Source organism: Melanotaenia boesemani, chromosome 14, assembly GCF_017639745.1.
Source record: "Melanotaenia boesemani isolate fMelBoe1 chromosome 14, fMelBoe1.pri, whole genome shotgun sequence".
Lineage (NCBI taxonomy): Eukaryota > Metazoa > Chordata > Actinopteri > Atheriniformes > Melanotaeniidae > Melanotaenia > Melanotaenia boesemani.
In genome coordinates this window covers 20,513,262-20,539,264 of record NC_055695.1, presented here as the reverse complement: position 1 = coordinate 20,539,264, position 26,003 = coordinate 20,513,262, and the positions used below count along the sequence as shown (strand labels likewise).

Genomic DNA, 26,003 nt, shown 5'->3' with positions numbered 1-26,003 from the left:
TTTATTGAGGCCCTACTGGATAAATTAAAGGCAAATTGGGGGTGATTTTGGCATGAACGTCTAATCAGACTGTACATCCGCCCCCTGCCGGTAAACAGATGTAATGCAGGACACTTAAGTCACTTCGGCATTTGAGTCAAGATATAAAACAACATCAAAATTTGTAATATTGTGTAAATATAATGGTAACACTCTAAGAAAAACAGACAGGTACAGAAATAAATGTAAGAATATCTGGCTCCGGGGCAAGACCGCCTCTGATGTTGTTTCTACAGTGCTGCATTCGTCTACTCGGCCTGGCTCCGCTTTTCGTGCATCGATTACTAAGGCCGGGACTCATACCCGGAAGTGAACGAAGTAGAAGTTCGCGTGCAAGATGGTGGCCACGAGGAGAGGAGCACGCGTGAATTCCCCAACCAAAACAAAACCGGAGCAGCCGTCCGAGGTTCAGGTACAGTTGAATGAGACGGTTTAAGAGCATGAAACGTTCAGATGTAGGCGGTGGAAATAAAACAGCCGGTAAATTAAAGCTGTCGCGGGCCAAACACCTGGCGTGGATCTGCTGAAAGTCGTCACGTGGACAGCAACAGCACAGCACATGTGTTTGAAAATGTTTCGCTATGTCACAAGTTTATAGAAACTAAAACAAATAAATAAATTGTTAAATGAATAGCTATGGGGTTTTAAATAGCAGATCCAATGGCTAGTTTACAAGCAGTTGGGTCGTTATTTTTCACATTTAACGATCGTAAAGTTGCTACAGCAAGAATATTTTACGGTAAATATACCTAATTAATCCACTGACCTTCATTGTGCTGTGTATTCTCTTACACTTACACCCCGTTCATTTAGTATTTATATCTTGTACTGTATGTATCTGCAATTAAACTGCTGTTCCCGAAAACATTCATTAATAATAAAAAAAAACTAAAAACATTATTAGCACATGAAAGAAATTAAATTGCCATAATAATAATTAAATATAAAATACCAGTAAATAGCTGTTAATACAGTAATTAAGACATTAACTTGATAAACTTGAATGAAATCAGGGAAACCAGTTGTTTTAAAAATTATACCTTGCAGTGTACTACTGTTGAAAGACTATTGTTTATTAGTTTCAGCTCCCTTCAGTAACACTGAATTCAGAACAGCTCATCACAATTCCATCACGTTAAGTATTAACATTTAACTGTACTGATACTACAGAGTCACAGATTAATGACCTCTAAAGTAAAATGTGTTATAATTTTCCTTTAGTGTAAAATGTGTCCCCCAAGTCATATTTATACTTTGCGTTCTTTTTGTATGTGTGATATGAACAGCAAGTGTCTCAGAAGCAGCAGTAGGAACAAATAGGTTAAGACTGAATACTACAAACTGGGTAATGAAAAAAGAAAGTGTAAAGGCTGAGTTTGCTAGGATGTCATCATCCTACAGTGAATGTGTTTTACCGTTAACAATCTTTCTTCTTCCATCCAGGACACTCCCTCCACTGGCCGAAGAACCAGAAGGGCTGCTAAACTAGAAGAGACCCTTGCAGAGACCTGCAGCAAACTTGAGAAGAGTGAAGATGAAGCTCTCCCATCTAACCCTACTTCCACAAAAAAAAGATGTACCAGAGCTTCCCGACTCCACAGTCCAGAGCAGCCCTGCACCCCAGTGGGCTCTACCCATGAAGCAGACGTGTCAGACTTGGAGTCCTGCTGCTCTGCAGTGTCTGACCCTGACCCACCAGCGAAAAGCACCAGGCGGAAGAGACAGTCCCATGCAGAAAATCAGGCAGATGAGGAGGTATCTGAAGTGGAATCGTGCTCTTCTGCAGTGTCTGGATCAAAAGCAGGCTACAGTACCCGTCGAAGCACAAGAAAAAAGACAGTTCCTGAAAGTTCTGACATAGCTCAGGCTGAAGCAGGAACTGTTAAAGTTGAGCTGACCCTGGAGACAGAGTCCTGCAGTTCTGTGGTGTCTGAATCCCAGAGAGTTACGAGAAGCCAGAGGAAAACTGCTCGCACCAGATCGACAGCCAAAAAACACATCGAGGACTCAGAGCTTTCGGATGCCGACAGCTGCACTTCTGCCGCCTCAAGACGGAGATCGAGGCGGCAAATTCAGCCTATTCCCCTGCATCTAGACGAGCTATCAGAAAGTTCTCAGTCTCCCATCCGGATAACTCTGCGGACCAGGGCAGCAGGAGGGAAGGTGGAAACCACGCTAGATGTCAGTGAACCCCCATCTTGTGAGTCTGAAGGGCTTGAGTGTGGACCCACTAAGAGTTTGACCACTCTTAGAAGGGGCAGGTCACGTTCAGCAGGTCCTAAAGACGTGGATTCAGACTCTGAGGTAACGAATGTGCATTCCTCAGTGGGTAGCCCTGGCTCTACACGAGGCAGAGGGACTCCCTGCAGCAGCCGCACAGGCTCAGGGACCAGCAGCCGGGGTGCACCGGCCTCCAGACGCTCAGTCAAGGACTGTAGTGTTGTTGTAGAAAATCCCGACACATCAGAAGACAACTCACTAAATGACTCTAGGCTGGAAAACACAGTAATCGCAGAGGATGCAGACTGTACTCTGTTAGAGGAAAATGAGATCGAAAGATCTGAAGTACAAGAAGGTAAAAATACCTCTGATCGGTCTTCCAGTGATACAAATACAGAAAATCTAGAAAAGGAGATAATTGACATCTCAGAAGATAACTCCCACATTGGTCCTTCAGAATCAGTTTTTCCAGAAGATACAAGTGAACCTGCAGTGATCGCTGTAGACCAGCAGGAGGAGCCATCTACTGAAACTAGCGACAGAGATGCCTCAGAGATGGAAATGATGCAAGAAACAGTCCCACCATCGGAACCGTCAGGCCCCTGCTCTTCTGTTACAGTAACAATATGTGAGAAGGCCTCTGAAATGACAGAGGAGGCAGAAGAGGAACAGGAAGCTGCTGACACCCACCTGTCAGAGACAGACAAGCCTCTGGATGAGGATGCTGTTGTGGGAACTCAGCTTGACGGTGAGGAAAAAATGGAAGTCAACATGTTAAAAACCGAAGTTCAGCAGGTGGCTGACACCAGCGCTGCCCAGGCTGAGCCCATCCAGGTCACATCAGTCCAACAGCACAGGGTCACCATCGATTCTGAATCCGAACAGCAACCTAAAGATGTTATCATCCAGAAAACAAAAATAATCAGCCTGCTGGACAGCAGCGATGATGACGAATTTGACGAAGAGGAGAGGGATGTTTCCGAAGAGGGAGATTTGGAGCCCAGGGATGAGGAGAGAGCGGGTCCCTCAAACAAGTCGGAGGCAACAGCTGCATCAGTTGATGGGCTGTTTATGATTGACACTCGGCCCGGGCAGGAAGCTGATGAAGACTACTACAGAGAGGGGCGAGAAGAGGAGGCTGAACAGGAGGAAGATGAGTTTGTAGATGAGGAGGTGGAAGATGATGATGATGATGAAGATGCGAAAGTCCTGTTCTCAAGTAGAGATTCTCATTCGTAAGTACTGTTGACGGTAAATTGTGCGACATGGGCCGGTTAAAAGAAGCCATTTTAACACGCAGCTCTGTAGTTCATGTAAAAAATATAATAGTTTCAAAAGCCACATCAAAACAAGACTCATTTCTCCTCTGAGAACATGTCCTGAGTTTCCAAATGGCCATCCATACTTTTCTTTTATTAGTTATGTAGGTCACAGTGTAACACGGGTGCATTTTGCCTTCCTGGTGGAAGCTTGGCTTACCCATCAACACAGAACGAGTCACTGCTTGAACTCTGAATTTCAACAAAGTGATAGGAGTCATCAAATTTTTGTTGTGCAGACACAAACACCCGTTTATATGCTAGTGATGTCTTTTTTTTTTTTTTGAGAATCTTTAACAGGCAACAGTGAGTATAAGGGGTCACAATGTGGAATAAATTCACTCGCCGATCACTTTATTAGGTGCACCTTGCTAACCGGATTTGGCCCTTCTTGCCTTCTGAACTTGCTTAATTCTTCATGTCAGATTCAACAAGGAGATGAAAGATTGGTCACGTAGGCCATAATGACATGGTAGGATCACACTGATGCTGCAGATTTTTCAGCTGAACATCTGATGAGAATCTCTAGTTCTTCCACATCCCAATGCTGCGCTTTTGGATTGAGAACAGGTGACAGAGGAGGGGTACAGTGAGCTCATTGTCATATTCAAGGAAACAGTTTGAGAATGATTTGAGTTTTGTGACTTGGTGCATTATCCTGCTGGAAGTCGCCATCAGAAGGTGGTACATTGTGGTCATAAAGAGGTGAACATGGTCAGCATCAGCAGGCTCTGGTGTTACAACAGTGCTCAGTTTCATGGCCCAAAGTGTGCCAAGAAAGTATCCCCGATATCATTACACCACCAGTAGCCCTACCAATGTGACAGCTGACATCAAGACTCATAAACCAGGCAACATTTTTCTGGTCTGTTATCCAGTTTTGGGGAGTCTGTGTGAATTTTAGCCCAAGTTTCCTGTTGGCAGACAGGCGTGGCAGTCTGTGTGGTCTTCTGCTGCTGTAGAGCATCTGCTTCAAGGTTGGACATGTCTATTCAGTGATGGGGTTTTGCCTACCTTTGTTGTAACCAGTGGTTTATTTTTCTTTCTGTTTTCTTTTCTATCATTTCCAACCAGTCTGTCCATTCTCCCCTGATCTCTGACATCAACAAGGCATTTTAATTCCATTTCACTGGACATTTTCTCCTTTTCAGATCATTTTCTGTAAACCCCAGAGATGATTGTATGTGAAAATCCCAGTAGATCAGCAGTTTCTAATATACTCAGACCAGCCGGTCTGGTACCAACAACCACGTTCAAAGTCTCTTAAATCCTCTTTCTTCCTCCTTGTCATGCTCAGTTTGAACTTCAAGTTTTTTTGTCCACCTGCCTAAATGTGATTGGCTGATTAGATATTTGAGGTGTACCTAAAGTGTCCAGTAAGGCGTGACTGCTTGTTCCATCAGGACAGTAAATATGAATATTGAGCACATTATTTGATGCATGTACACTGGTGTGGCTCATTGAGGTCAGACATATCTTTATATACACCAAAAAAACTTTACAGCAGGATGACTTTAGGTTTTGATCTTTTAGTGGGATTTTTTATTTGAACAAAATGCAACAGCATAAAGACAGCTAAACCACAAACGCATCATCTTAACTGTGCAGAGATGAGAAATGAGACATGAGCGCCTCTCTGAGGAATTTTCTTTGGGCCTATTAATTTCAGGAAAGAGTTGTCCAGCCGTATTGACCCCGGCATTAGACTGAAGGAGCTCGGGGGTTTATACATCAGTTTTGATGGCAGCAAATCAAAACCTGACTCCAGTTCGCTGCAAAAACTAAAGGAAAAGAAGATCCAAGATGAGGTAAATAAATGATTGATTTTTCCTTTCTGAAGGTGTTGAGATGGAGAATGAATAATGAGCCTTCATATGTAATTCAGATGGTGTTTATAGTTCCTCTCCAATTCTCTTTGACTTTGACCTTTTAATCAGTCATGCAGCGTTTATGTGGTTGTTCGATGCTGCAGTTTTTGTTGCTGTTCACAGGTGATGAAAAAGAGTGTGATTGGACCAGATTTTGAAAAGAAGGATGCAGTGCCTCCATACAGTGATTCTAAACAAGCCATAAAGCTGAAACGCAGAGTAAGTTTTACGAAGTAAAACACGGATGTATTGATTCACGTTGAGTAACTTGAGTCATTTAACACCAGTTTTAAATGTAATCTTTAGTAATCACAAGTGTCGGCTTGATGAGTTGGTGATGTGAGTGTGTGATTCTGGTGTTTTTAAAATAAGTCATTGCTTATGTAGGCAGAGCGGGAGAAATCCACAGGAGATGGCTGGTTTAATATGAAAGCCCCAGAGATGTCTCAGGAGCTGAAAGGAGACCTTCAAGCGTTAAAGATGAGAGGCTCCGTGGATCCAAAGAGGTTCTACAAGAAGAATGACAGAGATGGCTTTCCCAAGTATTTCCAGGTGTGTGGTTTCACTTACCTGCTCCTTTAAGCTCTTCCAGAGGCACAGAAATGTTTTTACATTTGAAAAGTTTTACATACAGATTTAATTGATTTTATTTGCAACAAGTTATCCAGCCTGCTGTATTCTTCAGAATTCTGCTTTCAGATTAGTTGTATGTGATGTTTAGTCATTTGTTTAATTTGTGCTACAGTTTGGCAAAGTGGTGGACAGCCCAGTCGACTTCTATCATTCCCGTATTCCCAAGAAGGAGAGGAAGAGAACCATGGTGGAAGAGCTGCTGGCTGATGCTGACTTTAGACAGTAAGTTAAATCATTTCCAGCTTCTCACATCGTTTTAATGTCCACTCGACTTGAGTAGCCTTTACAGAAATTCACAAGTAAAGCCTTGTGATCTTAGTTGGAGAAATGAGTCAAACCATCAGTTAAAACAACATATCCAGAATTTTAATGGGATCCTTGTGCTCATCTAAAATGATACAAAATGAGAAATGAAATAAGTGTGAGATGCAACAACAAATATTCTCTTTTCATTCTAATACCTTTTTACTAGAATAAAAGATCATTACAGAAGACTTGGTATTTGCATCAGTGTACAAAGTAAAAAAAAAAACAATTACAGACGTTAAAATAAATGAACATGGGTTAAACTAATAAACAATGTTAGAGAAAGATGAAACAAAAAGAAAAATACAGTAGATTGTTTTAATTTCTTATATTTAGTTAGTTATTTAACAACAGCTTTCAGCTCTTCATTTTTATGCCGATGAAGTTAACAGGGGTTAGATTTTCGCATTAACATCTGCCAGGGTAAATCTGACTTGCCAGATGGCTCTCCAGGCTACCTCATATATCGCCTATTGAAAAATCAGCTTTGTTTGTGAGTACTTAATTACTTGGAGAAACCCACAGACTTTATGGAAGAGATGGACGCAGCTACCAAGATACCACCCATTGCTTTGTGAGCTGCTGCTTGGAAGCCATGAGTCTGGCTGTTGCTATCTGGAGGCTTGTATTATTTGTCCAATTTGTGCCTCTTTTATCTTCTTTTTCCTTTATTCTCCAGCCTGTGCACCATAAATCAATTCTGACCAAGTATTTTGAAGAATGTGTCAGTTCTTATAATGCACCAAAGGAGAAAGCAAACTTGCTGTATGAGCTAAGCGAGGATACAGCAGTGTGTCATTTTTGGAAGTCTTTTAGGTATTTATGACATTTAAAAGTTACATGACAAGGACTCGGGTAACAATTACAATTATGTGAGACAGTCTTGATCATAGCTCCACGATTCTCCTGATCCTCTTCATTCACTAGTTTGAAATTACCTGGATGGAACAGAAAAAAGTTTGCACATTATTTTCCACCATTTAATAAGCTGACTGTTTACTGTTTTAGTGGAATTTTGTTTTCCACTAAAGATTGGTGCAGTGATACTCCAAACCTACTTGTACAAAAATTAAACCTTTTGGAGACAAATCTATTCACACATGGAATTAGATAGAAAATAGACCAGTAGCACAAGAGGAAACTTCTGCTGTTTACAGTCCCTATTTGAATGTAAACGTGAAATTAAATACAGCCAGGAAGTAATGGGTAGTGGCAATAGAAAATACATCTCCTGAAATATATAAATGCAACATTATAAAAAAAAAAATATGGCATGAAGCGTCATGAAATAAGTAGATATATGAACCAGGCTTCTCAAATAATTTATTGAAAAACTTTTTTTATATATATATATTTTCATGGGTTAATTTAATCCTAAATGGATCTGCTCGCTCTCCGTACCTGATGATTATATCTTTTGTATGTAAATATTTCCATTGAAAAACCGTGTTACATACATGTTCTAAGGATGCTGGTTTGTTTTTATAGAAAGAATTTTGACCATATTTACTGTCAAAATGTGAATAAATTAAAATACTTCTCAGGAATATTATTAGGATGGTTAAGTTTGTGATACAGTGGATGTAGTGGACAAAATGTGTCTGACAAATGTCTGATGCCAAAATTTGATTGTCACCTTAAAAAGAAACAACCTTAAAAATGTTTTTTTTTTTTTTTTTTTCCCCCAGCCAAAACAAAAAGAGATTTCAGCAAATTATGATGGAAAAAGCAGCACAGGGAGCTGGCAAGAGGAACAACAAGAAGAAGAAATTCCACAAGACCTGATGTGATGAACACGGACTCTTGAGACTTTTCATAAAATACTAACATCCGGTTTTTAGGCACACAGGGTTGTTGAAGGTGTGAGCTTAAATATTTTGGAAGTGAAATACAATTACATGAAGCTTGAACCCTGATTATTTAAGGTTCTCTGTCACTAAAAAAGGAACTGACTGTATAAAATAGAACGGTAACATTAAAAATAAAGATCTATAAATGTACAGTGATCAGGAAAAAATTTCATTCTTTAATTTACAACAGAACTTTTTTTTTTAACTCAAATGAACTTGTAATTTCCAAACATCTGTCTAGAAAACAATAAATGGTATCGTATGATTTTTTTCTGCAGTGATTGTTGCCCTTCTAACCAATAAAAGCTTGTCTGCATCATGTCTTCCAGGATCGGGTACTCGCTTCTATTTTGAAATGACATTTGAAAAGGAAAAAAAAAAAAGCTTATAATAAAGAAAAAGGGAAAATCCTCAATGCTTGAATGCAGAAAAGTAGTTGGTCTGAGTATAAATAATTTGTTAATGTTAACATATTCATGGTTTTATTGTGTCTGCCTGAACAAACCTCTAAGTCTCTAAGTGGTGTCACAATACTGTTCAACAACGTACACAAGTCAGGTTTTCTGACTTGATATTTGCATATTTATGTAAACAAATGGAGGCGGCATTAGATCACCATTCACCCTCATTGACCTGGAACTGTATATTAAAACCTGACAGTTTATGATTGTGTCTCTTAACTAATGTCCTGCAGGTGTTTGGTTCTCTTTCTCTGTCTGATAGAAATGTTTTAAAATGCTCTGCACAAAATGAGGAACAAACATGAAAAGGATTTAAACCTGTAAGTGGGTTTATTGTAAATTTATGTTCATTTTAATGAAAAATTCTCTCACCAAGGACCAAAAATGTTTTAAGGGACTTTAATTTCTGGATGTGTAATAGTTTTTTAAACCGATCTCAAAGATGGGTTTGGATATGACGCAGGTCTGCAACTTTTACAATGCAAAGAGCCATTTCTTCCTCAGCCCAGCTGAATAAAATTTAAAGCTGCAAATCTTTTGAAAAAAAGACAAATATTTGATAAATGTCAGGAAATTTGTTGTAATTTTCAAAGCAGATTTTTATTTCTATTTTTAGGTTAAAAAAAAAAAACTTTTGCAAAAAGAGGATAGATAGACAGGCTTCTATGGGATGTAGATATTTGTGGGGAAAGCTCATAGTTTCCAATCTAATGGCAAGAAAAATAGATAAAAGGAATATAAATATTACTGGAACTTTTAGTGTTGTTATGTTGTGGAAATTCAATGCAATTATATGAAAAAACTGAAAAATTGTTTTAAAAATGTATATCTAGTGAAATAACTAAATTCACTTTTTAAAAAAACATGTGCTGATCTCTTTTCCTGGAAACCTGACCCACTATGAAGCCGATTTGGTTTCCTAGAGTCACCCTGGCATGACATGAGCCAGGCTTCTGATCCTGAACTTCACTCTGCCACCAAACCTCCTTAGACTCTTGCCACGCTGTTAAGCCAGTGTTCCCTGGTAAATCAAAGCTAAGGTGGTTATTTAGAGTATTACTTCTTCCCTCATGTGAAACAAAATGCATCTTTCTTTTAGTATAATTAAAAATGAACGTCTGAGTGTAGCTGTGACGAGAACTGATAAACTTTATTATCCGAGATAAAAGCTCAGATAACAGACGGAAAGACTATCTCCGATGAAGTGACGGACTTCTTGATCAGTGGCAGACAAACACAAAACACAGCTCTGAGTTTCAAAGAAGAAAATGTTTCTATGTAAATCTGAAACTAAAATTCTTGTTGAGGTCTTCCTCTGTCTTGCCCGCTGCTCTTTCATTCACAATTTGGTTCTTTTTCAAACATCTCGTAGCTTTAGGCTCTCAGCAGTGGTTCTTGGTTACCTTCTTGCTTCATTTGTGTTAGAAGAGATGAAACCTTAGGCGCTGCAGCTTAACATCACCCACATTAAAATTTTATCTATTTATAACTAAACCAATCTATCACTTTAGCTTCATCATCATCACCCCATTTTTAAATAACAGCCCAGGTGGGAGGAATGTGGTGTTATGTTTTGGAACACTGCGTTTTTAAAGAGTGACAACTACCATCACTCGGCATGTGATGGAGAGGTTAAAAATTGAAATCAACTTCAAGAGGAGAGGATTTAAAATGTGCGTGAACTGGTCTGACTTACTGATAAAGTCTTGACTTTAAGGTGAGTCATTGTGCTACTTTCCTACACATGCAGTATTTTTTTCTCTATGCATTATTTTCATTTCTGCTTTAACAATTTAAACTCAGGTTTGTAACTTGCATCACCTGTTAGTCATTCCAGTGGGTTAAAGGTCAAAGGGTGGTGCCCAGTGGTCTGTGTGTCTGAAGAATCCTCTGGACTCGGCTGTGGATCTGCTCCCAGTAGGATGGATGAGTCTGAAGTCTGAGAAACACAAAACATTAATACCAGATTTTCAATAACGGGCACCTTGTCTGAGTTGGAGAGACCTAAATCAGAGGTGTTAACCAAGTACAACTCCCTAGGTACCTAAGCAGTATTCCTAGCTCCTGTACTGGTGAGTTTGTGTCTTCAACAGGATTTCAGTATGATGTTTTACGGGCTCATGAGACGAGAAGGTTCAAGTCAGAACGTGATGAGCCCATCACAATTAGCCAAAGTCAAGATGAACTTTTTAAATTACTTATGAGGGAAACTATTAAGTAATTTAATTTAAGCAGTCCAATAACCAAGTCTGTCCTAAATAAATGTTTTCCTACTTTTTGATTCAAATGAATGGATCATTATCAGGATTTTTTTTATACTCTCCACTATTTGGTCGTTCCCTCGCACCTTGCTCAGAGGCAGCACACTCCAAAGTTGTGTGACTTTACACCCCTCTATGGTATATGCTGCTATGAATTGTTTTTTGTTCCAGTGTTTGTATAGGAAATGCTGACAGGTGTTACTTTTGTCCACTAGTCTGTGCTGTAACCAAACATAAGGTGTGAGGAAGGAAACCAAGCTGACAGACTTAAGGTGTAAAATATTCTGAAAAATATTGAAATCAGCTGTACTCTTTCCATTCAAATAAGTGTGCTGATTTTGGCTTGTTAACATTTATATATGCGACAACAAAGCAGCTCTACAACTGACAAGACCGTGAACGTGTGTGAGCTGGAGGAATTATTGTGCTGTATCAGTACTGTATAAATGCATGTTAGCCACAAGCAGCCACAAAGAAAAAAAGACTGAACAGAAGAAAGTAAATTCCAGTACTGCCTCATCCACATCTATTTCTTGGTAGTGGCGGGGTGATGACTGACTGATTGACTTGTGTCTTGGCCTGGCTGGCAGTGTTGGAGCAGAAGCTTTTCATCTCTAATCAGATAAACTCTACCTGCTTCAAAAAGTCATCAAGGACAAATCATCCAGAGACATGAATAGACTGAGACTCTGAAGCTTAAGGGGCAAATTCTGCCACTGGCATCTGTCATTTTCTTTATGGATCAAAGATTCGTGGAAAGACGTGCCCCTCTCCCTGTCAGAGGAAATCTACAAAGGCCAGCTCTAATCTCCCACCCAGCAAATCCTGTCGCGTTTCCAATTTAGAGAAAAGTATCATTCATTTCCTGCAATTTACTTTTCAGTCTAGGATTGTCCATCGATTTTAATGTTTACTTATAGACTGAGCAGAGGCGACGGGAGAGAGGGATACACAAACAAACAAACAAAACAGAACATTGGTCCCATTGGCGTGTTCAACTCGCAGCTGTTGTGATCGATGACAAGGTCTCTCTGAACATATTAAAGCGTGCATCAGGTCAAATGGATCAGTCTCGAGCCGAAACACAAATCAATACCATTTTCCGCTTTGTTTTCCCTTCCCTCTGCCTTCTCCCTCGGTAATGAACAAACATGACAAGACATCAGCTTCTGTAATTTAAAAGGTGGAGGGGAATTCATCCTGCCCATCGAGTGTGATCAAAATTAAAGATTAGATGTGTATGTGCACACAGACGTGCACAGCAGCAGCAGTGTATGACTAACCCCTCAGGGGATTTCCATATATTTTCTTTACACGGTAATTTGGAACTCATACAGGTGCCTCTTTTGCTTTTAAGATCTTTTCAGCAAACACAAATGATTTACACAGATGGGCCGACAAATTCAGAGCAAACACCACACAAAAAAAGAGGATTATGCTCAATCCTACTTCGGTGTTAGAACGACGACAGACTTTTTAGCCATCAGGCTCAGATGTGATCAGTACAATGTATCTTGATGAATTTCTTCAGATAAAACATTTAACCTCGGGGAAAAAAAAAACAAAACAACAAAAACTAAGTTATAAACAATCATTTTCCATAGTTTAGATTTAGCAGATAATCTTTTTAATTTAGCCATCAACAACATAAATCTCAACCCACTTCAATGGTTTATTTTATTAAAATATTTGACTAAATTTAAAATACTGGTAGGTTTTACCTTTCTTTGAGGGAAAGACTTCCGACATTCAAATGGCTTCTGGAGTTGGACGCATCCAGGCTGGACTGAGCTGAGGCAGAACGTTTCACAGGACTTCTGATCTGGGCTTCATGTCTGGATGGTGTCTCTAGAAAGGACCGGCCTTCCGCTAAAGTTGATTCCACCTAGAAAAAATTAAATCCCAACAAGTTAGCATGACCCACTACTGACATAAACATCAGCACTGTTGATAGAATAATATAAAAATCTCTTCCAATAATGAATAACATTTTATAAAAACACAACATAAATATGATTTAAATGGCAGAATTTTTCATTTGGAAATTGACCAGAGTATAAAGGGCACAAACTATATTTCCATTTAGAGAATATTATTAACAGTGACATGGTATACCAGCCTGAAACTCAGGTCTCTTTTTATTTCATGCTACTGATTTTAGGGATGGACTCGTATGGATTTTTTTAGGGTCGATGGGCGATACAGGCTGCTGATTTTCTTGAGACGATATCTGGAGCTGATGCTGCTTTTGTTCTTTCAATTTACATCATAAAAATGACACAATGATAATAATGTTACCAGTGTCTTTTTTTTTTATTTTATAAAAATGAAAGTTCGGAAAAATTTTCGATCCTCCCAGTTTAGGAGCTGCTGGTTATAATGGAGGGACAGAGATGTTCGGCATTTTCTCCCATCAGCCTGTACCGGCTCCTGTAGGTAATGATCCAGCTGCGTGAACGGTTCCTCCTCCTACTTCTCCTCCTCAGAAGTTCATCCTTGTGCTGAGGAATCCCTACTAATAACATTATTCACACGCGTGAGGATAAACGCAGCCGCTGCAGTTCAGAACCACCGATGAGTGAACAGCTGTTGTCCTCTCATCTGCACCTCACTGAAATGCTCTCTTTTGACTTTACCTTAAGGTTAAATCTGCAGCAATGAATACACCTCTGTGCTAAATCTTTATTTTGTATACATAAGATGCATTTAACATTACAATGGCCAAGACAGTCATTTTGACTGTTTTGAAATCTGCACTATTCAATAACTTTGTCAAATAAAATCATAAAGCCTTGCTGGTCCCTGACAACTGTTTAGAAGTAACAGCCAGCGCAGATCAGGTCTCTTTTCCTGCTGCTCGGCTTTGCCTCACATGCTGCAGGTGTCTTTTTTTCCTCCAGCTTTGCTGCAGTCCGCTTCTAGAGTTCATAGAATAAAACAAGATGGTTTAGAACTCATTGGTTTTTATTCTACTGAAACTCTTATTTTACTTTACAGATCAGTGGAAGATAACTCGTCTGTCTGTTACCTGATCAGCTGATCACTGATCGATCAGCTGCTGTGTGAAAACATTCAGCTATCAGAGATCTGAAAACGCAGATGGTGTACGTATTTCATAACAAATAAAATTTCCTTTAGTGCACTCAGTAAAAACCTACAACAGAGACCTACGCTGAAAGTTAGATCTGAAGAGGAGCGTGGTTCTTCTAGGAAAGCGTTAACAGTGCTAATTTTACATGAAAACATGTAGTTGATGTATAAACTGACACCACAGGGGGCCGGGGGGACTTCAGCCTTACGAACATTTTTGCGGCTCTAGGAGTTCTAGTGTTCATCCTGTGACAGATGTTGGTAAGGTATGCACACAAAACCTACAACTATCTGCTCCTCCCTAGAAACAATGAAAAGAAATCTTATAAACGCTGCATTCGGCCTTCCCACTCTCCATTCTGACCAACAAAATCTGTGCTTCCAGTTTTGAAGTGTATGGTAATATTTATGCTAAGTCAAACAGTTAAAAGATGCTTTGAAGGTTTAAAACTTACCATCGTTTTAAAGCTGATGCAGCAGGCTTTCCACTAGCACGCTGCTAGTGGGGGAGGAGTAATGCAGTCTCTGCACGTGACTGCAGCGTCTCCAACAACACAGAGCTACCACAAAGATATAGGCAAACGCATCCGCATATCAGCTGATGCCGATACAAGTAAAAGAAAACGCAATATCAGGCCGATATATCGACTGGCCGATGTATCGGTCGATCCTTAACTCATTTTATAGAAAACATCAGTGTAGAATTAAACTGGGTACTGTCCCATTGCCATATTTTTATTCTGCAACTTTGACACAAAACTTTTGTTTTTGAAACATGCTATATATATATATGTATATATATATATATATATACATATATATATACAGACAGACAGACATAACTTCCTGATATGATTAAAACATCCTGTTTTTGTTGAACATCACAGCACCAACTTTCATGCCGTTAGTTGTCCAGATGTGGGAGCTAATAAGCCTGTAAAATAGACTACGTGTGAATGCTTTATTTAGTTTATACTTAAAGAGGACGACACGACGGTTGCTTCACCTTTAACAAGGGTCCGCCCCTGGTCTTGCAGTAAGAGTTTTTCTGCAACCTCTTCATAAAAACTGTGCTTGCTGGATGCTTGTTTGGAACATAGACTGGTGGAAGAAAGTAGTGCTCAAAGATTTCACAGAGGCACAATGGAGAGAGAACTTTTGAACGTCTCCAAGAGCATTTATGAAACTGATCTGATGAAGAATGCCATTAAGGCCTGACGAGACAACAGACGACAGGGTTTTTACTTCAAGGATGCAAATCGTCTCCTCCTCATTCCAGAAATGACTCTTCATATGCCTCCCGCTGCTGCATGCTATCCCGGTTTGTTTTCTTTTATTCCGCGTAGGTTGTGACTACGTAGCTCCAGTCCTTTTTAACATCCTTTGTTAAGAGATTCCTTTGCACATGCTCCGATGTATAAACATAAAATAAATTGGATATATAGATTTACATGCACAAAGATATCGGAGAATTCGGGAGAAATTTAAGTGTGTAAATCTGATTCTCATAATCTGTTCATTGTAGTTATCTAATAAAAAATATCGGATTTAGCTGTTTACATGATTAGTTGAATTCCTCTAACTCCAGAAATCAGGTAATGATCAGAGTTTTTGTGTGCGTGTAAAAGCCCTGTCTTTGTATTAAGGCTTTAAATAAAAAGAAACTTCACTTTATCATTGCAGGTCTTTTCTCTACTGCACTCGTGTCTTATTGCATCATAAGAGTAGCTCAGCAGACATTCCAGTTCAGAAAATAACAAATCAAACTTACTTTTGTTGTTCTTGCTCTGCAACTTCCATGGAGAGAAGCATCTGAACATAAAATGAGAAGCAAGTTTTTTTGTAAAGTACTATAAAGTAAAGACACTTGAGAACACACTGGCTTTGTTTTTTTTTACCCACACAAACTTAAAAATAATTAATTTCTGGATCAAATACAAAACAGTACTACAGTACTACTGTAATAGAGCATGCTTTATTTATTTTTGTCTTTATTTGTGAGAATCTGAGACCTACCTGTGTGACCCACGGAGAAGCTGACAGAGCGTCGATCCATGCTGTCATTTAGAGAAGTGAAGGAAGGTGTTCCCATCCCAGATGCATTACTGCTAAGGGACACCTGGCACGAAACACAGTATAGTAAGTTTGCTGCTAGACAAAAAAAAAAAATCAATTTACTTTTATTCATAAAGTAAAACATTTGCTCATGTTTATTTTTGTACTTTTAAAGAGTATCCTTGTCTTTTCTACAAGTGACTGACAAAGTGTGTCAATAAAACAGAGTAAATTAATTAGGCGTTTCTTTTAGTTTCTGCAACATAAATGCTCACTGTTGAGCCATTTGTCTATCTCAGCTCCAAGACATTTCCCAAGAAGATCAAAATAAGGCTGAAAGAAAACAAAGAGAGCATTTTTTTTTCCAGAACAGCCTATGTTAAGCAAAATAATTGGGATTAATTATAGGAATGTGCCTCTCTCTCTTCACATAAACATGGGTTGAAGCTCTGAAACCCACATTGATAATGCATTCACCATGGGGCTAAACTACTTCATTAGGTGTCTATTTGTTAATTGCGGCTTGACTCTCAATTAAAGGGGTTAATTATAGAAAGAAGATCCCCTCAGGAAATGCAGAGGCAGAAAAGCATGCTCCTGTCTTTAATAAAGCACCCATTGTATTCTAGTAAATTCCTTTCATGTGTGTGACAAAAACAAATGCAGCACCTAATCATATCTTCTATTAACAGCATGCAAGTGGATTCTGATGTTCATAATTCAGGATTAAATTGGATGTAAATGAAGAAGCATGAATACAGCAGGGAGCAAGCAGAGGAGGGGCAGGGGCCTGGGGGGCTGTGTTCTTCTTGTCCGTCATCTTCATACTTTCCCCCTTAAAGCTATTTTTTCAGAAAATTACCCCCTTTCAAATTTAAATTTCAGATAACAGTGATTAATCTTTCAATAAATAACTAAGGTTTGGCTAAATACGGCATATGTCCTGTTAAAGTGTGCTCAGGTCCCTCAGTGAGGACAGTTCACTATAGTTCATGCATGTTTATAGCTGAAACACTTTCATGATGTTAAAACCCAGTGATGGACCAGGTAAAAGATTAACACTGTTCTCTTTCCCTTTCACTTCATCTGTTTGCACAATTAAGATACATTTTGGGAAGCTCTGACTGAGATATAAACCACACCATCTCGGGATCAGGTTAACTAAACATGTGTTGCCAATAAACCATCATGTTTTAAGCTGGCTTTAGTTTTTAAGGTTGTATCTAATGTTACTCACCAAGAAGGGTTGCTGGCTTTCAGTTTCCTTCCTAAAGTGGTGAGGCCCCAGATGGAGATGGCTGAGCCTTTGACTGGCGTCCTCAGAGAGCTGGCACATCTTGCGGTGTGTGTACGGGGACAGGGCTCGTGTCCTTGAGGAAACTGTGGGCTGTTGATAGCCAGAGTCGACAGAAACTTTAGTTACTGTGTTTTTTCTTCCCTTCTTGCTTTGTTGAAAAGTAGAGCCAGAGGAAGATGAAAGATGGGAAGGCCTGGATGTAGATGAGAGCCCAGAGTTTGGGATTCTAGCCCTAATATTAGGCTTTTCCTTCCCATCTTTCCAGGCAGCACAGTTTCCGTTATCTGTCTTGGAAAATTGCCCTCTGGCCGGTAAGGACTTTTTTGTTGAACTCTGTCTGGTTGGAGTTAAAGATGGCCTCACCGGAGAAAGAGAGCAGGTCTGGGGCACAGGAAGAGAAAATGAGAGAGAAAAATATTGATAGCTGTGACAAGCTGTGTTTCTCTCATATCTTAATTTTAAGGTGACACCCAACAGTTAAAATTTCTTTGCAGACCCAATTTCTTTCTTTACAGAAGCGTCACTCATTTTATCCATTAAGACAGCTACTCTCACTCTGGACAAAGGCTTGCTCTCGCTGGACAAAACCATTAAACCATTAGCTAAATGATTCCACTTAAGTGTTATAACAACAACAGCTCTTGCAGCCTGCACTGCCATGGAGACAACCTCTACAGAATTACTTCAATAACTCTAATGGCCACTAACATCATTCTCCCATGCAATCTTCCACTTCCTGCAGGTAATGCCAACCGGGGATAAATAAGTTAAGATAAAATGTTAATTGCATTTGATGGCCATCTCCAGTCTAATATGATAAAGAGGTATTGCCTGGCTGTAAAACAAAGATAATCTAAATGCTAATTAGGGAAATCACACCACATTAAAACTATTTTTAAGAGAAATGATGAATAAATCATCATCAAAGCTGCCATTTGACAATAATCTGATATAATGGAATTAAGACCAGTATGGGCTCGCCCCCCAATCCCCCACCATCTCTGACTTCTCTTAGTTCTTGTATTGCTTCTTTACTGGTGGACAAACACTAAAAGGGAGTAATTTTTCCTGTAACTAGCTGAGCAGTTAAATCTTGACTAATGTGGTTAACTGAGATTCCCACCACTGTTTTTGTGTGATAAAGACACAGCAACACAACAGCAAAGTTTGGCATGTTGATAAATAACAATGTTAATTCTGCCATAGTAAATTTTTTATGAGTTTGTTTAGAACCAAATGCTAACACTTACATAAAGCTAGTGCTAAGCCAGTGTCATCTTTAAATGTTTAGCACAAAAGAGAGGAAAGACTAGTGGGAGATGAATCACAGTAATTAAACTGAATTTTAACTAGAATATGGCACTATCTAAAAATTATAAAAGGACCAAACAGATTAGATGTTAGTACAATTCTATTCAAGCTATCAACATAAAAAAATGGTGGTTTTAAAGTTGACTAATCATGTAATACGACCTCATTTGTTTATGTCTTAATTTTGCTCCTTAATGTCTGTGAGATCACGGTTGTTACTAGACTTCTTAGAAATCCAGCAACTGATCCTAGACAGAGAAATATTCCTATTTGACAAAAATTCAGATGACTCCTAGTAAATAGAAAAGTTAGAGGATCTCAAAAAAAGTTTGTGCCAATAAACTCAAATCGGCACAAAACTGTTGCTGTTGAGCTATTTCAGTCAAAGTGACAGACTGTGGTACAAACCGGTGGCGCCATTATCAGGACAATGCAGCTCAAACTGGAAGAAATGGAGTTTAAATTATTTTAAATAAGAATCATAGCTGATAACAAAATATAACAATATAAAAAAGACCATCAAGTTAACACATTGGTTAAGAGTGAGTAGTTTCAAAGATTTAGCAGAAGTCACCATCCTCCTAAAGAATACAAAATGTTTGAATACAGCATGTTTTGTCAGCTTGGTGGACATGTAGTCAGGGAAATGCCTATGCTGAGGAGCCATTAGGAGAGAGAAAATGGAGAAATCCTACTGTCTGACAGCCACAGCGGTGCTCTGATCCAGACATCCCCCTGAGGGGCCACTGCAGAACACTCAGACAATCTGCTTCGCTGTCACTGACATCCCATTTAAACAAATAGCTTAGCTTAGGTTACTGCACCTGGGAAATTCATGCTAGTGTGTTTGGCACAACATGCCAACTGGTGTGTAATAGATCATATGTAGCTAACAGATTGTAAAGATTTCTATTTATCCATTTTTAACTTGTTTTCAGTGTACAGCTGGAGCATTATTTTGTCCTTTTATTGTCCATCTGCTGAAATAATATGTGCACAAACAGAAAACATGCATGCAGGTTTGAAAAGAAGCACTAAGAGGCTGATTTAAAAAAAAAAAAAAAAAAAAAAAAACACAGGTGTCAAAAAAAATATTTTCATTCATTCATAGCTTTCCCGATTTAACCATTAAAATGTCAGAAAATAAGAACAAATCTTCATAACACTGTTGAATAGTTCAGCTGATGGGCTATTATTATTAACTATTATTATTATTAGCAATAAGAAAACAAAACAGAAAAGAAGAAATGTTCAGATCTACAAAGACTGCAACAGTGTTTGGGAACAAGAAAGAAAAATTAAAACTGACAAGAACAGATAAAAAACAAAAACAATCTAAATTAAAATAAATAATTTTAAAACATTTGATTTTATGCGGTACATTTACAATATAAAGCCCACGCAAAGATAAGCCAAAGATACAGCTGACCCACCACCTGTATCATTCGTATAGAAGAAGACTGACATGTTGTATTAAAACTCCTGGACATGTGAGAGAAGCCTCACTATCAGCATCACTGATCTGCCTCCCCATAATTACATTCACAAGGAGAGAACAGATACCCTTGAAACACTGCTGATATGGATAGATAAATGCAGTAGCCATGGCAACAACAGAAAGTGGGTACGTATGGTTAAAAAAAAAAACAGACAACTGTGATGGTGAGCCATACCAGTCATTAAAGCCCTCTAGTGATCAATCTGTTAGTACTCGAGCTGATGTCAACATGCTCATATGGATGTAGCTTTCTCTAATTCCTTAATGCATACCAAGAGCACACAAACATACAACTTACTGAAACTGGAGACACTGCATATTTGTGTGTTTGCACATGCGTGTATGCATAGACCTATGTGATGTATAAAAAAGACACACTTACAGGTGAAGCAGACCAACTGTCTCTCCCATCACTCTCCTCTATGACTGATGTCGTGGCAAACTCCACTTTAGGGGAGATTCCCTAGAGGGAGTGGGAGAATAGAGCAAACAAAACACCTTTAACAGGGAGCTGAAGACTAAAGAACAGATAAAAGCACTGCGTGCAGCACCAATTTACAACCACAAATCTTCAATCTATGCCCGAGTTGAGAAAAACAAATTGGAGAAAAGAGAAAGGCTGCAGTGATGTTTAAATAATATGACATTTGGAGAGAGACATCTAAATTGCTATGTAGGCTTCAAACACATAACAGCATTGGTGAAGCGAATGGTGTTTAAAGACATTTAAATATGCCAGTTGGGGCCTTGGAGGACAGGAGGAAGGATAGAAAAGCAATATGCAGACATGAGAGAGATGGAGTGATGTCAAAGGAAGGTAGGGAGAGAAAGATGATATGGACAAAAGTTGGGTTTTTTTTGTATTTTTGAGACAGTCATGAGCTGCATAAGGAAATGCCATCTTGTTTTTTGAAAAAGCTTTGCCTAAAGGCAATTCACAACCTCACTGTGTGATTTTAGCCATTTAAAAAGCTCACTGCAAGCCACACTGTGCGACAGGCTTCTAATGAACTTGGCTTCAACATCATGTTTGATGTATGTAGGATGATGATACCTGCTGAATCATAGTTGGCTGCTACTATGAAGCACAGATTCTAAACATCACATTAAAGTAAAGTATGAGCTGACACACTGAAAAAAATGTCTTAGTATGTCAGTGTATGTTAATATGGCTGCTGGTTTTCTACCCATCAAGGAGCTGCAATTCTTCCAATATTTCTTTCCATGCTGTGTCCTCCTTAGTGCAGTCATAGTATGAGCTGGAGGACATATCATACAGCACAACTCTGCTCGGGTTTGCTTTGGTTTTCATTAAACAGTCAGTGTCACACTGATCAACATGCTATTTCATCCTATATTCCTATTGGTTGACATGACATGACAGGATGAACATTTCCAGCTGCTACAATGGTAGTTTTTAAATTAATTTATTGTCTGATATAGGATTACGGTTTGTTTTGTTTTTTTACAGTCAATGGTACGGGCAACTGAATATCACAAGGGTTTGAGAAAAGAGAAAGTGGACCTGCGTTAAATATGCACAGCCATATGAGCCACTGAGATTTTTAGCAAGTATGAATGTCATGCAAAAAATGCCAATCATGTTGGATTAGTTGATCGCCTCTGTGATATGTACATAACGTGTAAAAGTATCCAACCCTTCATCCTATTCATCATTCAGTCATGAACTATTTGAATTTGCAGCCAGTTGTTAAAGTGTGTTTGTCAATGTACTTCTCAATCTACTTGAAAAACAAAAAGTGAGGGTTATGTAACAAACTTATTCTAACTTAAAATATTCAGGTACAGTTGTGCAAACACAGCTGTTTTCTGTATGAATTGTCTAAATATCATTGGTCGAAGATAATGGGCCTTTGGATAAACAGTATTACTAATAAAGCAGTTTTAGCTTTTAATTTGAATTTTATTTGACTATTTTGTAGGAAGTTATACTAATCCAACTTTTTAATTTTTCTTTTGAATTTATCAAAGGTACTCCAGATTAAACAAAAGTGGAAATCATCTGTTTCTCATCACTTTCCATGCATCTTTATTAATTATATTAATTTATATAGTCTTAAACAATTATCTTGTTATACATTTAGAATTTTTAGCATTACAGTTATGTTCATTGCCCATCTACAAAGTAAACAATTTTTTTAATCTATTCTGCACATTCAGAACTTCTTTCAGTATAAACGTTGCCCAGATTTCATGAAAAGTAGGAATTACCTGATAGTATCAGTCAGTGTGGAATAGGAGGGAAACCTAAGTGGATGGTGTGCAGATGAAGGTTAATCCATATCTAATTGGATATTCTTACTGTCATAAAATGCAATCAATAATTTGACAACTTGCAAAATGTTACAAGTAACATTTAAAGTTTGCTAAATGTATTGAAAGATGTGGCTTATTACTCACAGCAACTAACTATTGTCTATTCTAATGACAAACATTTAAAGTCCAAAACATGATAGCCCAAGTGTTGGAAAGAGGATTAAGGGAGGGAAAAAGGGATATATACCAAAAACAGCTTACAAGAAAGGAGGTGGATTTTTTCATCAGTATTTCTCTCTCTGCACCACCTGCTCTGGCTCTCAGTCTGGTAAAAGGGTACAGGAAATCTCTGCTGCATTCCTTCATTGTGGCTAAGATCTCACCTTCTAAAATCCAAACATAGACAGAATAGAAATGAACCGACATACATATGCACAATCCAAGTTACAGATCCTGTTTTTGCAGTGTAATGTCTGGATACAGTGGGTACTTAATAAGCCCATATGGGATAATCAGAAAGCATACCTGGAGGGACCAACTGAATCAGCTCAAAAGATGTTGTGTCAGCTAAGAAGAAAGAAAGCATAAACAGACTGTAAGCTAATGATTGCTATCTCAGCTAATAGCCTATAAACAGGCATGGGATAGGACTCAGGAAGAGATGAGGAAGCAAATCCCAGATGGCCATTTACCTTCGAGGAGGTCAGCTACATCAGCAGGGTCAACAATGCCAGAGAAAGTCTGGTGAAACGTACAGAGCACAGAGTAAATCAATACTTATAACAAGATCAGGCTGACAGACCAGAATCTAGCTCTGCCAATCTACCCACTGTAAAGAACACAGTTTTTATCAGGGATAAAGGACAGAAGTGTCAAACCGGACTGTTGATTAAAATCTTATGAATGAATTTCAAAATCTTTGCTGTGGCTTTATGGACATGACTGAATACTGTCCTGAATTGTATTTTCAGTTTTTAACAATACTCACAAGAAGTATTTAAACAGAAAAAGAGAATATTTTTGATCATTGATCAATGTAGGTGACAGTACAGTAAAAGGGAGCTGGAGGTGTTTTGAAATAAAATCCCTAGCGTTCCCACTGTCTCTGATGCCAAGTGTAAACTACACAAGAACTGACAGATACCCACCCCTGACAGCATAATTCTCAAATTACCTGTACTATTCTCACCTTAACAAAAACCATTTTGTGGTGGAACAGTAGAGGGAATACAGGGGGTAAACACTGGGTCTTCCTGTGCTGGCCCATTATGCACACACTGAGGTAGATGTCATTCCTCTTGTGCAGAACCACTCCTGGACACGTAACCTACAAAGAGTGTAATAACTTAGGTATCTTGCTGTTTCAGTGCTGCAGTGTTAAAACTTTTACTTTTTTTACTCTTATTTTTTATTAAAAACAGCCTTAAACATGCCGATGTCAAGAGAAAAGTTCATCCTATTTTAAAATAAAGCACTGAGTACTGAATGTAAATGTATGCAGAGTACTGCTGACATTATAAGACATTACAAATAACACAATAAATCCATTTTATTACTTCATAAAATTTATGTAGCATGTAACATTTGATTGCTTTTTGATTACTTTTCTAATAAATGTTTTAAACTGCACAATACATCGAGTCTTTTCTTGGGAGACTGTGAACGTTCAGTTGGATTTTACAATATTAGAACATTTTCCTGATAACAGAGGAACATTTTTGTTGAGTGTGCATTATATACTGATTTGGCAGACGACAGAGTGCAAATTCAAACCCAGGACCTAATGAATATGAACTAAATAGGAATGGCTTGTCTTAAATGAATATGATGCAGAGACAGCTCTTTGTTAACTTAAGTGTTAATACATGATTTTTTAGAAAGAAATGTGTGCACACAGAAAAATGCAAATCATAAGAATGAATCTAACTGGATATCCTCTATAAGAATTTTATTTTAAATAAATTTGTTTTACAGACTATAACACACACAAAGCTTAGTTGAAGCTGAATAAAAAAATCAATAAGTTGGAGATGAAGAATTTATAATAAATAAAAACTTTTGATCGAGATTTGAATAATATATTGCCTGTTGCAGCTAAACAGTTACCATTTTAGTGAGATGCATAACTGAACAGCTTAAATCATCTCAGACATTCAAAATGTGCTCACAGCTGTTACGTGAAAGGCTGGAAAACAACTTGGATTAAGACATTTTGATGGACTACCTTCTTTACCACCTCAAACGAGTTTCACTAGCTGCAGTGAAAATAGCATAAAATATAAAACTATGAAAAACTTTAAAGGTCAATGGTAAATGCTTTTTGGTGACTCAACAATAAACAATGCTTTCGGCCATTCAGCAGAATTAGCCGAGCTAAATAATCAGTTAGCCACAGCCAGTTAGATGTAAACTTGCTAAGCTAGCTTACGATAGCAAAGCTACAGCATCAGGTTATTTTCGAAAATTTGTATCAAACCGACCCAACGAAGACGCACTTACTGCCTGAATGTCCAGAAATACGGTACATTTCAGAGATTTCTGATGCCTTTTGGAGGAGGACATCTTCTTCTTCTTTGCGGCCATCCATCTAACTTTGAAAGTTTGTTGTCATAGCTGCCAAACAGCAACAATTACCGAGCGGGATGTAGAATCACGTGACCAAAAAGTAGCAAATCAAGGCTCTGATACACGCACGCGCGCGTGCTTTTATCCAGACAATCACTGAACATTCACTTTCTTTACATTTCTACCCAGATTTATATGCAAACATGTCCTCTTATCTACAGACATGTTACATAACAAGAGATTATGTCTACATGACAATTTAGTTTGAGATAAATGGCTAAATACATACAGACATACAACTTAAAGTTGCATTTTTATCTAAAGTCCAGGGGTCGTTTTATTAAAATTTTGAAGAGGTTCCAGGGTGGGGAACAGACCATGACAAGGTAGCACAGCTGAATAAAACATTTTAGGAATTAATCATCTAATTATTACAACTAAAACGGCCAATGGTTAATGTAAAAGCAAAGCTAAATTTGTAGAAGCATACAGCCAAAAGTATATCTTTATCAACTGTTTACTGCATTGTTTGCCTTTAATCACTACTGCCCAAAGACTTATACCTAATGAGAAAAACTTCAGCCAAATCAAAAGTTTTATCAGTGTTTCTTCAGCCTAATTGGCTGTTAAACTTTATGCAGTCATCATATCTAGTAGTTTTACTACTTTTACTCTTTTACAAAATGTAAGTGATGAATTATGATCAAGAACACAGTTGTGTTGACATTACATGCTGCATTAACTTGATCTAGAGTATCTGAGGCTACTTGGCCCTCCCTTGTTAAAGTCTTATCTAAATAAATTTTGGCACTAGGTTTCCAGAACTGTTACACAACAGCAACAAATACATCCGAATGATTAAGTGGAGTTTTGTTTTATTACTTTTCATGACAGCAACAAGGATAATAACACTGTCCAGTAAAGTCTACAGCGCGTGCATTTTATATTTACAT

The 26,003-nt window shown here is 38.3% G+C and overlaps 2 protein-coding genes across 3 annotated transcripts; one reads left to right on the top strand and one right to left on the bottom strand.

Moving 5' to 3' along the window:
* The first annotated feature begins 328 nt into the window (after positions 1 to 328).
* dnttip2 (deoxynucleotidyltransferase, terminal, interacting protein 2) lies at positions 329 to 8,556 on the top strand. Its single transcript, XM_042006450.1, has 7 exons — positions 329 to 451; positions 1,483 to 3,494; positions 5,248 to 5,386; positions 5,570 to 5,665; positions 5,834 to 5,998; positions 6,192 to 6,301; positions 8,074 to 8,556. Exons 1-7 carry the CDS (start codon positions 377 to 379, stop codon positions 8,168 to 8,170), a joined length of 2,694 nt encoding a protein of 897 aa, XP_041862384.1. The 5' UTR covers positions 329 to 376; the 3' UTR covers positions 8,171 to 8,556.
* Positions 6,424 to 25,159, bottom strand: spata6 (spermatogenesis associated 6). 2 transcript variants are annotated; one of them, XM_042006458.1, is made up of 12 exons: positions 24,985 to 25,159; positions 23,675 to 23,812; positions 23,178 to 23,226; positions 23,011 to 23,052; positions 22,747 to 22,871; positions 20,591 to 20,671; positions 17,340 to 17,780; positions 16,064 to 16,166; positions 15,819 to 15,859; positions 12,679 to 12,842; positions 10,518 to 10,635; positions 6,424 to 7,323 (listed from the first exon to the last, which is right to left on the bottom strand). In XM_042006458.1, exons 1-11 carry the CDS (start codon positions 25,066 to 25,068, stop codon positions 10,545 to 10,547), a joined length of 1,359 nt encoding a protein of 452 aa, XP_041862392.1. In that variant the 5' UTR covers positions 25,069 to 25,159; the 3' UTR covers positions 6,424 to 7,323; positions 10,518 to 10,544. The 2 variants fall into 2 exon arrangements, with proteins under 2 accessions (XP_041862392.1, XP_041862393.1); XM_042006459.1 differs by lacking the exon at positions 6,424 to 7,323 and adding an exon at positions 9,613 to 10,133.
* Between the last annotated feature and the right edge of the window lie 844 nt (positions 25,160 to 26,003).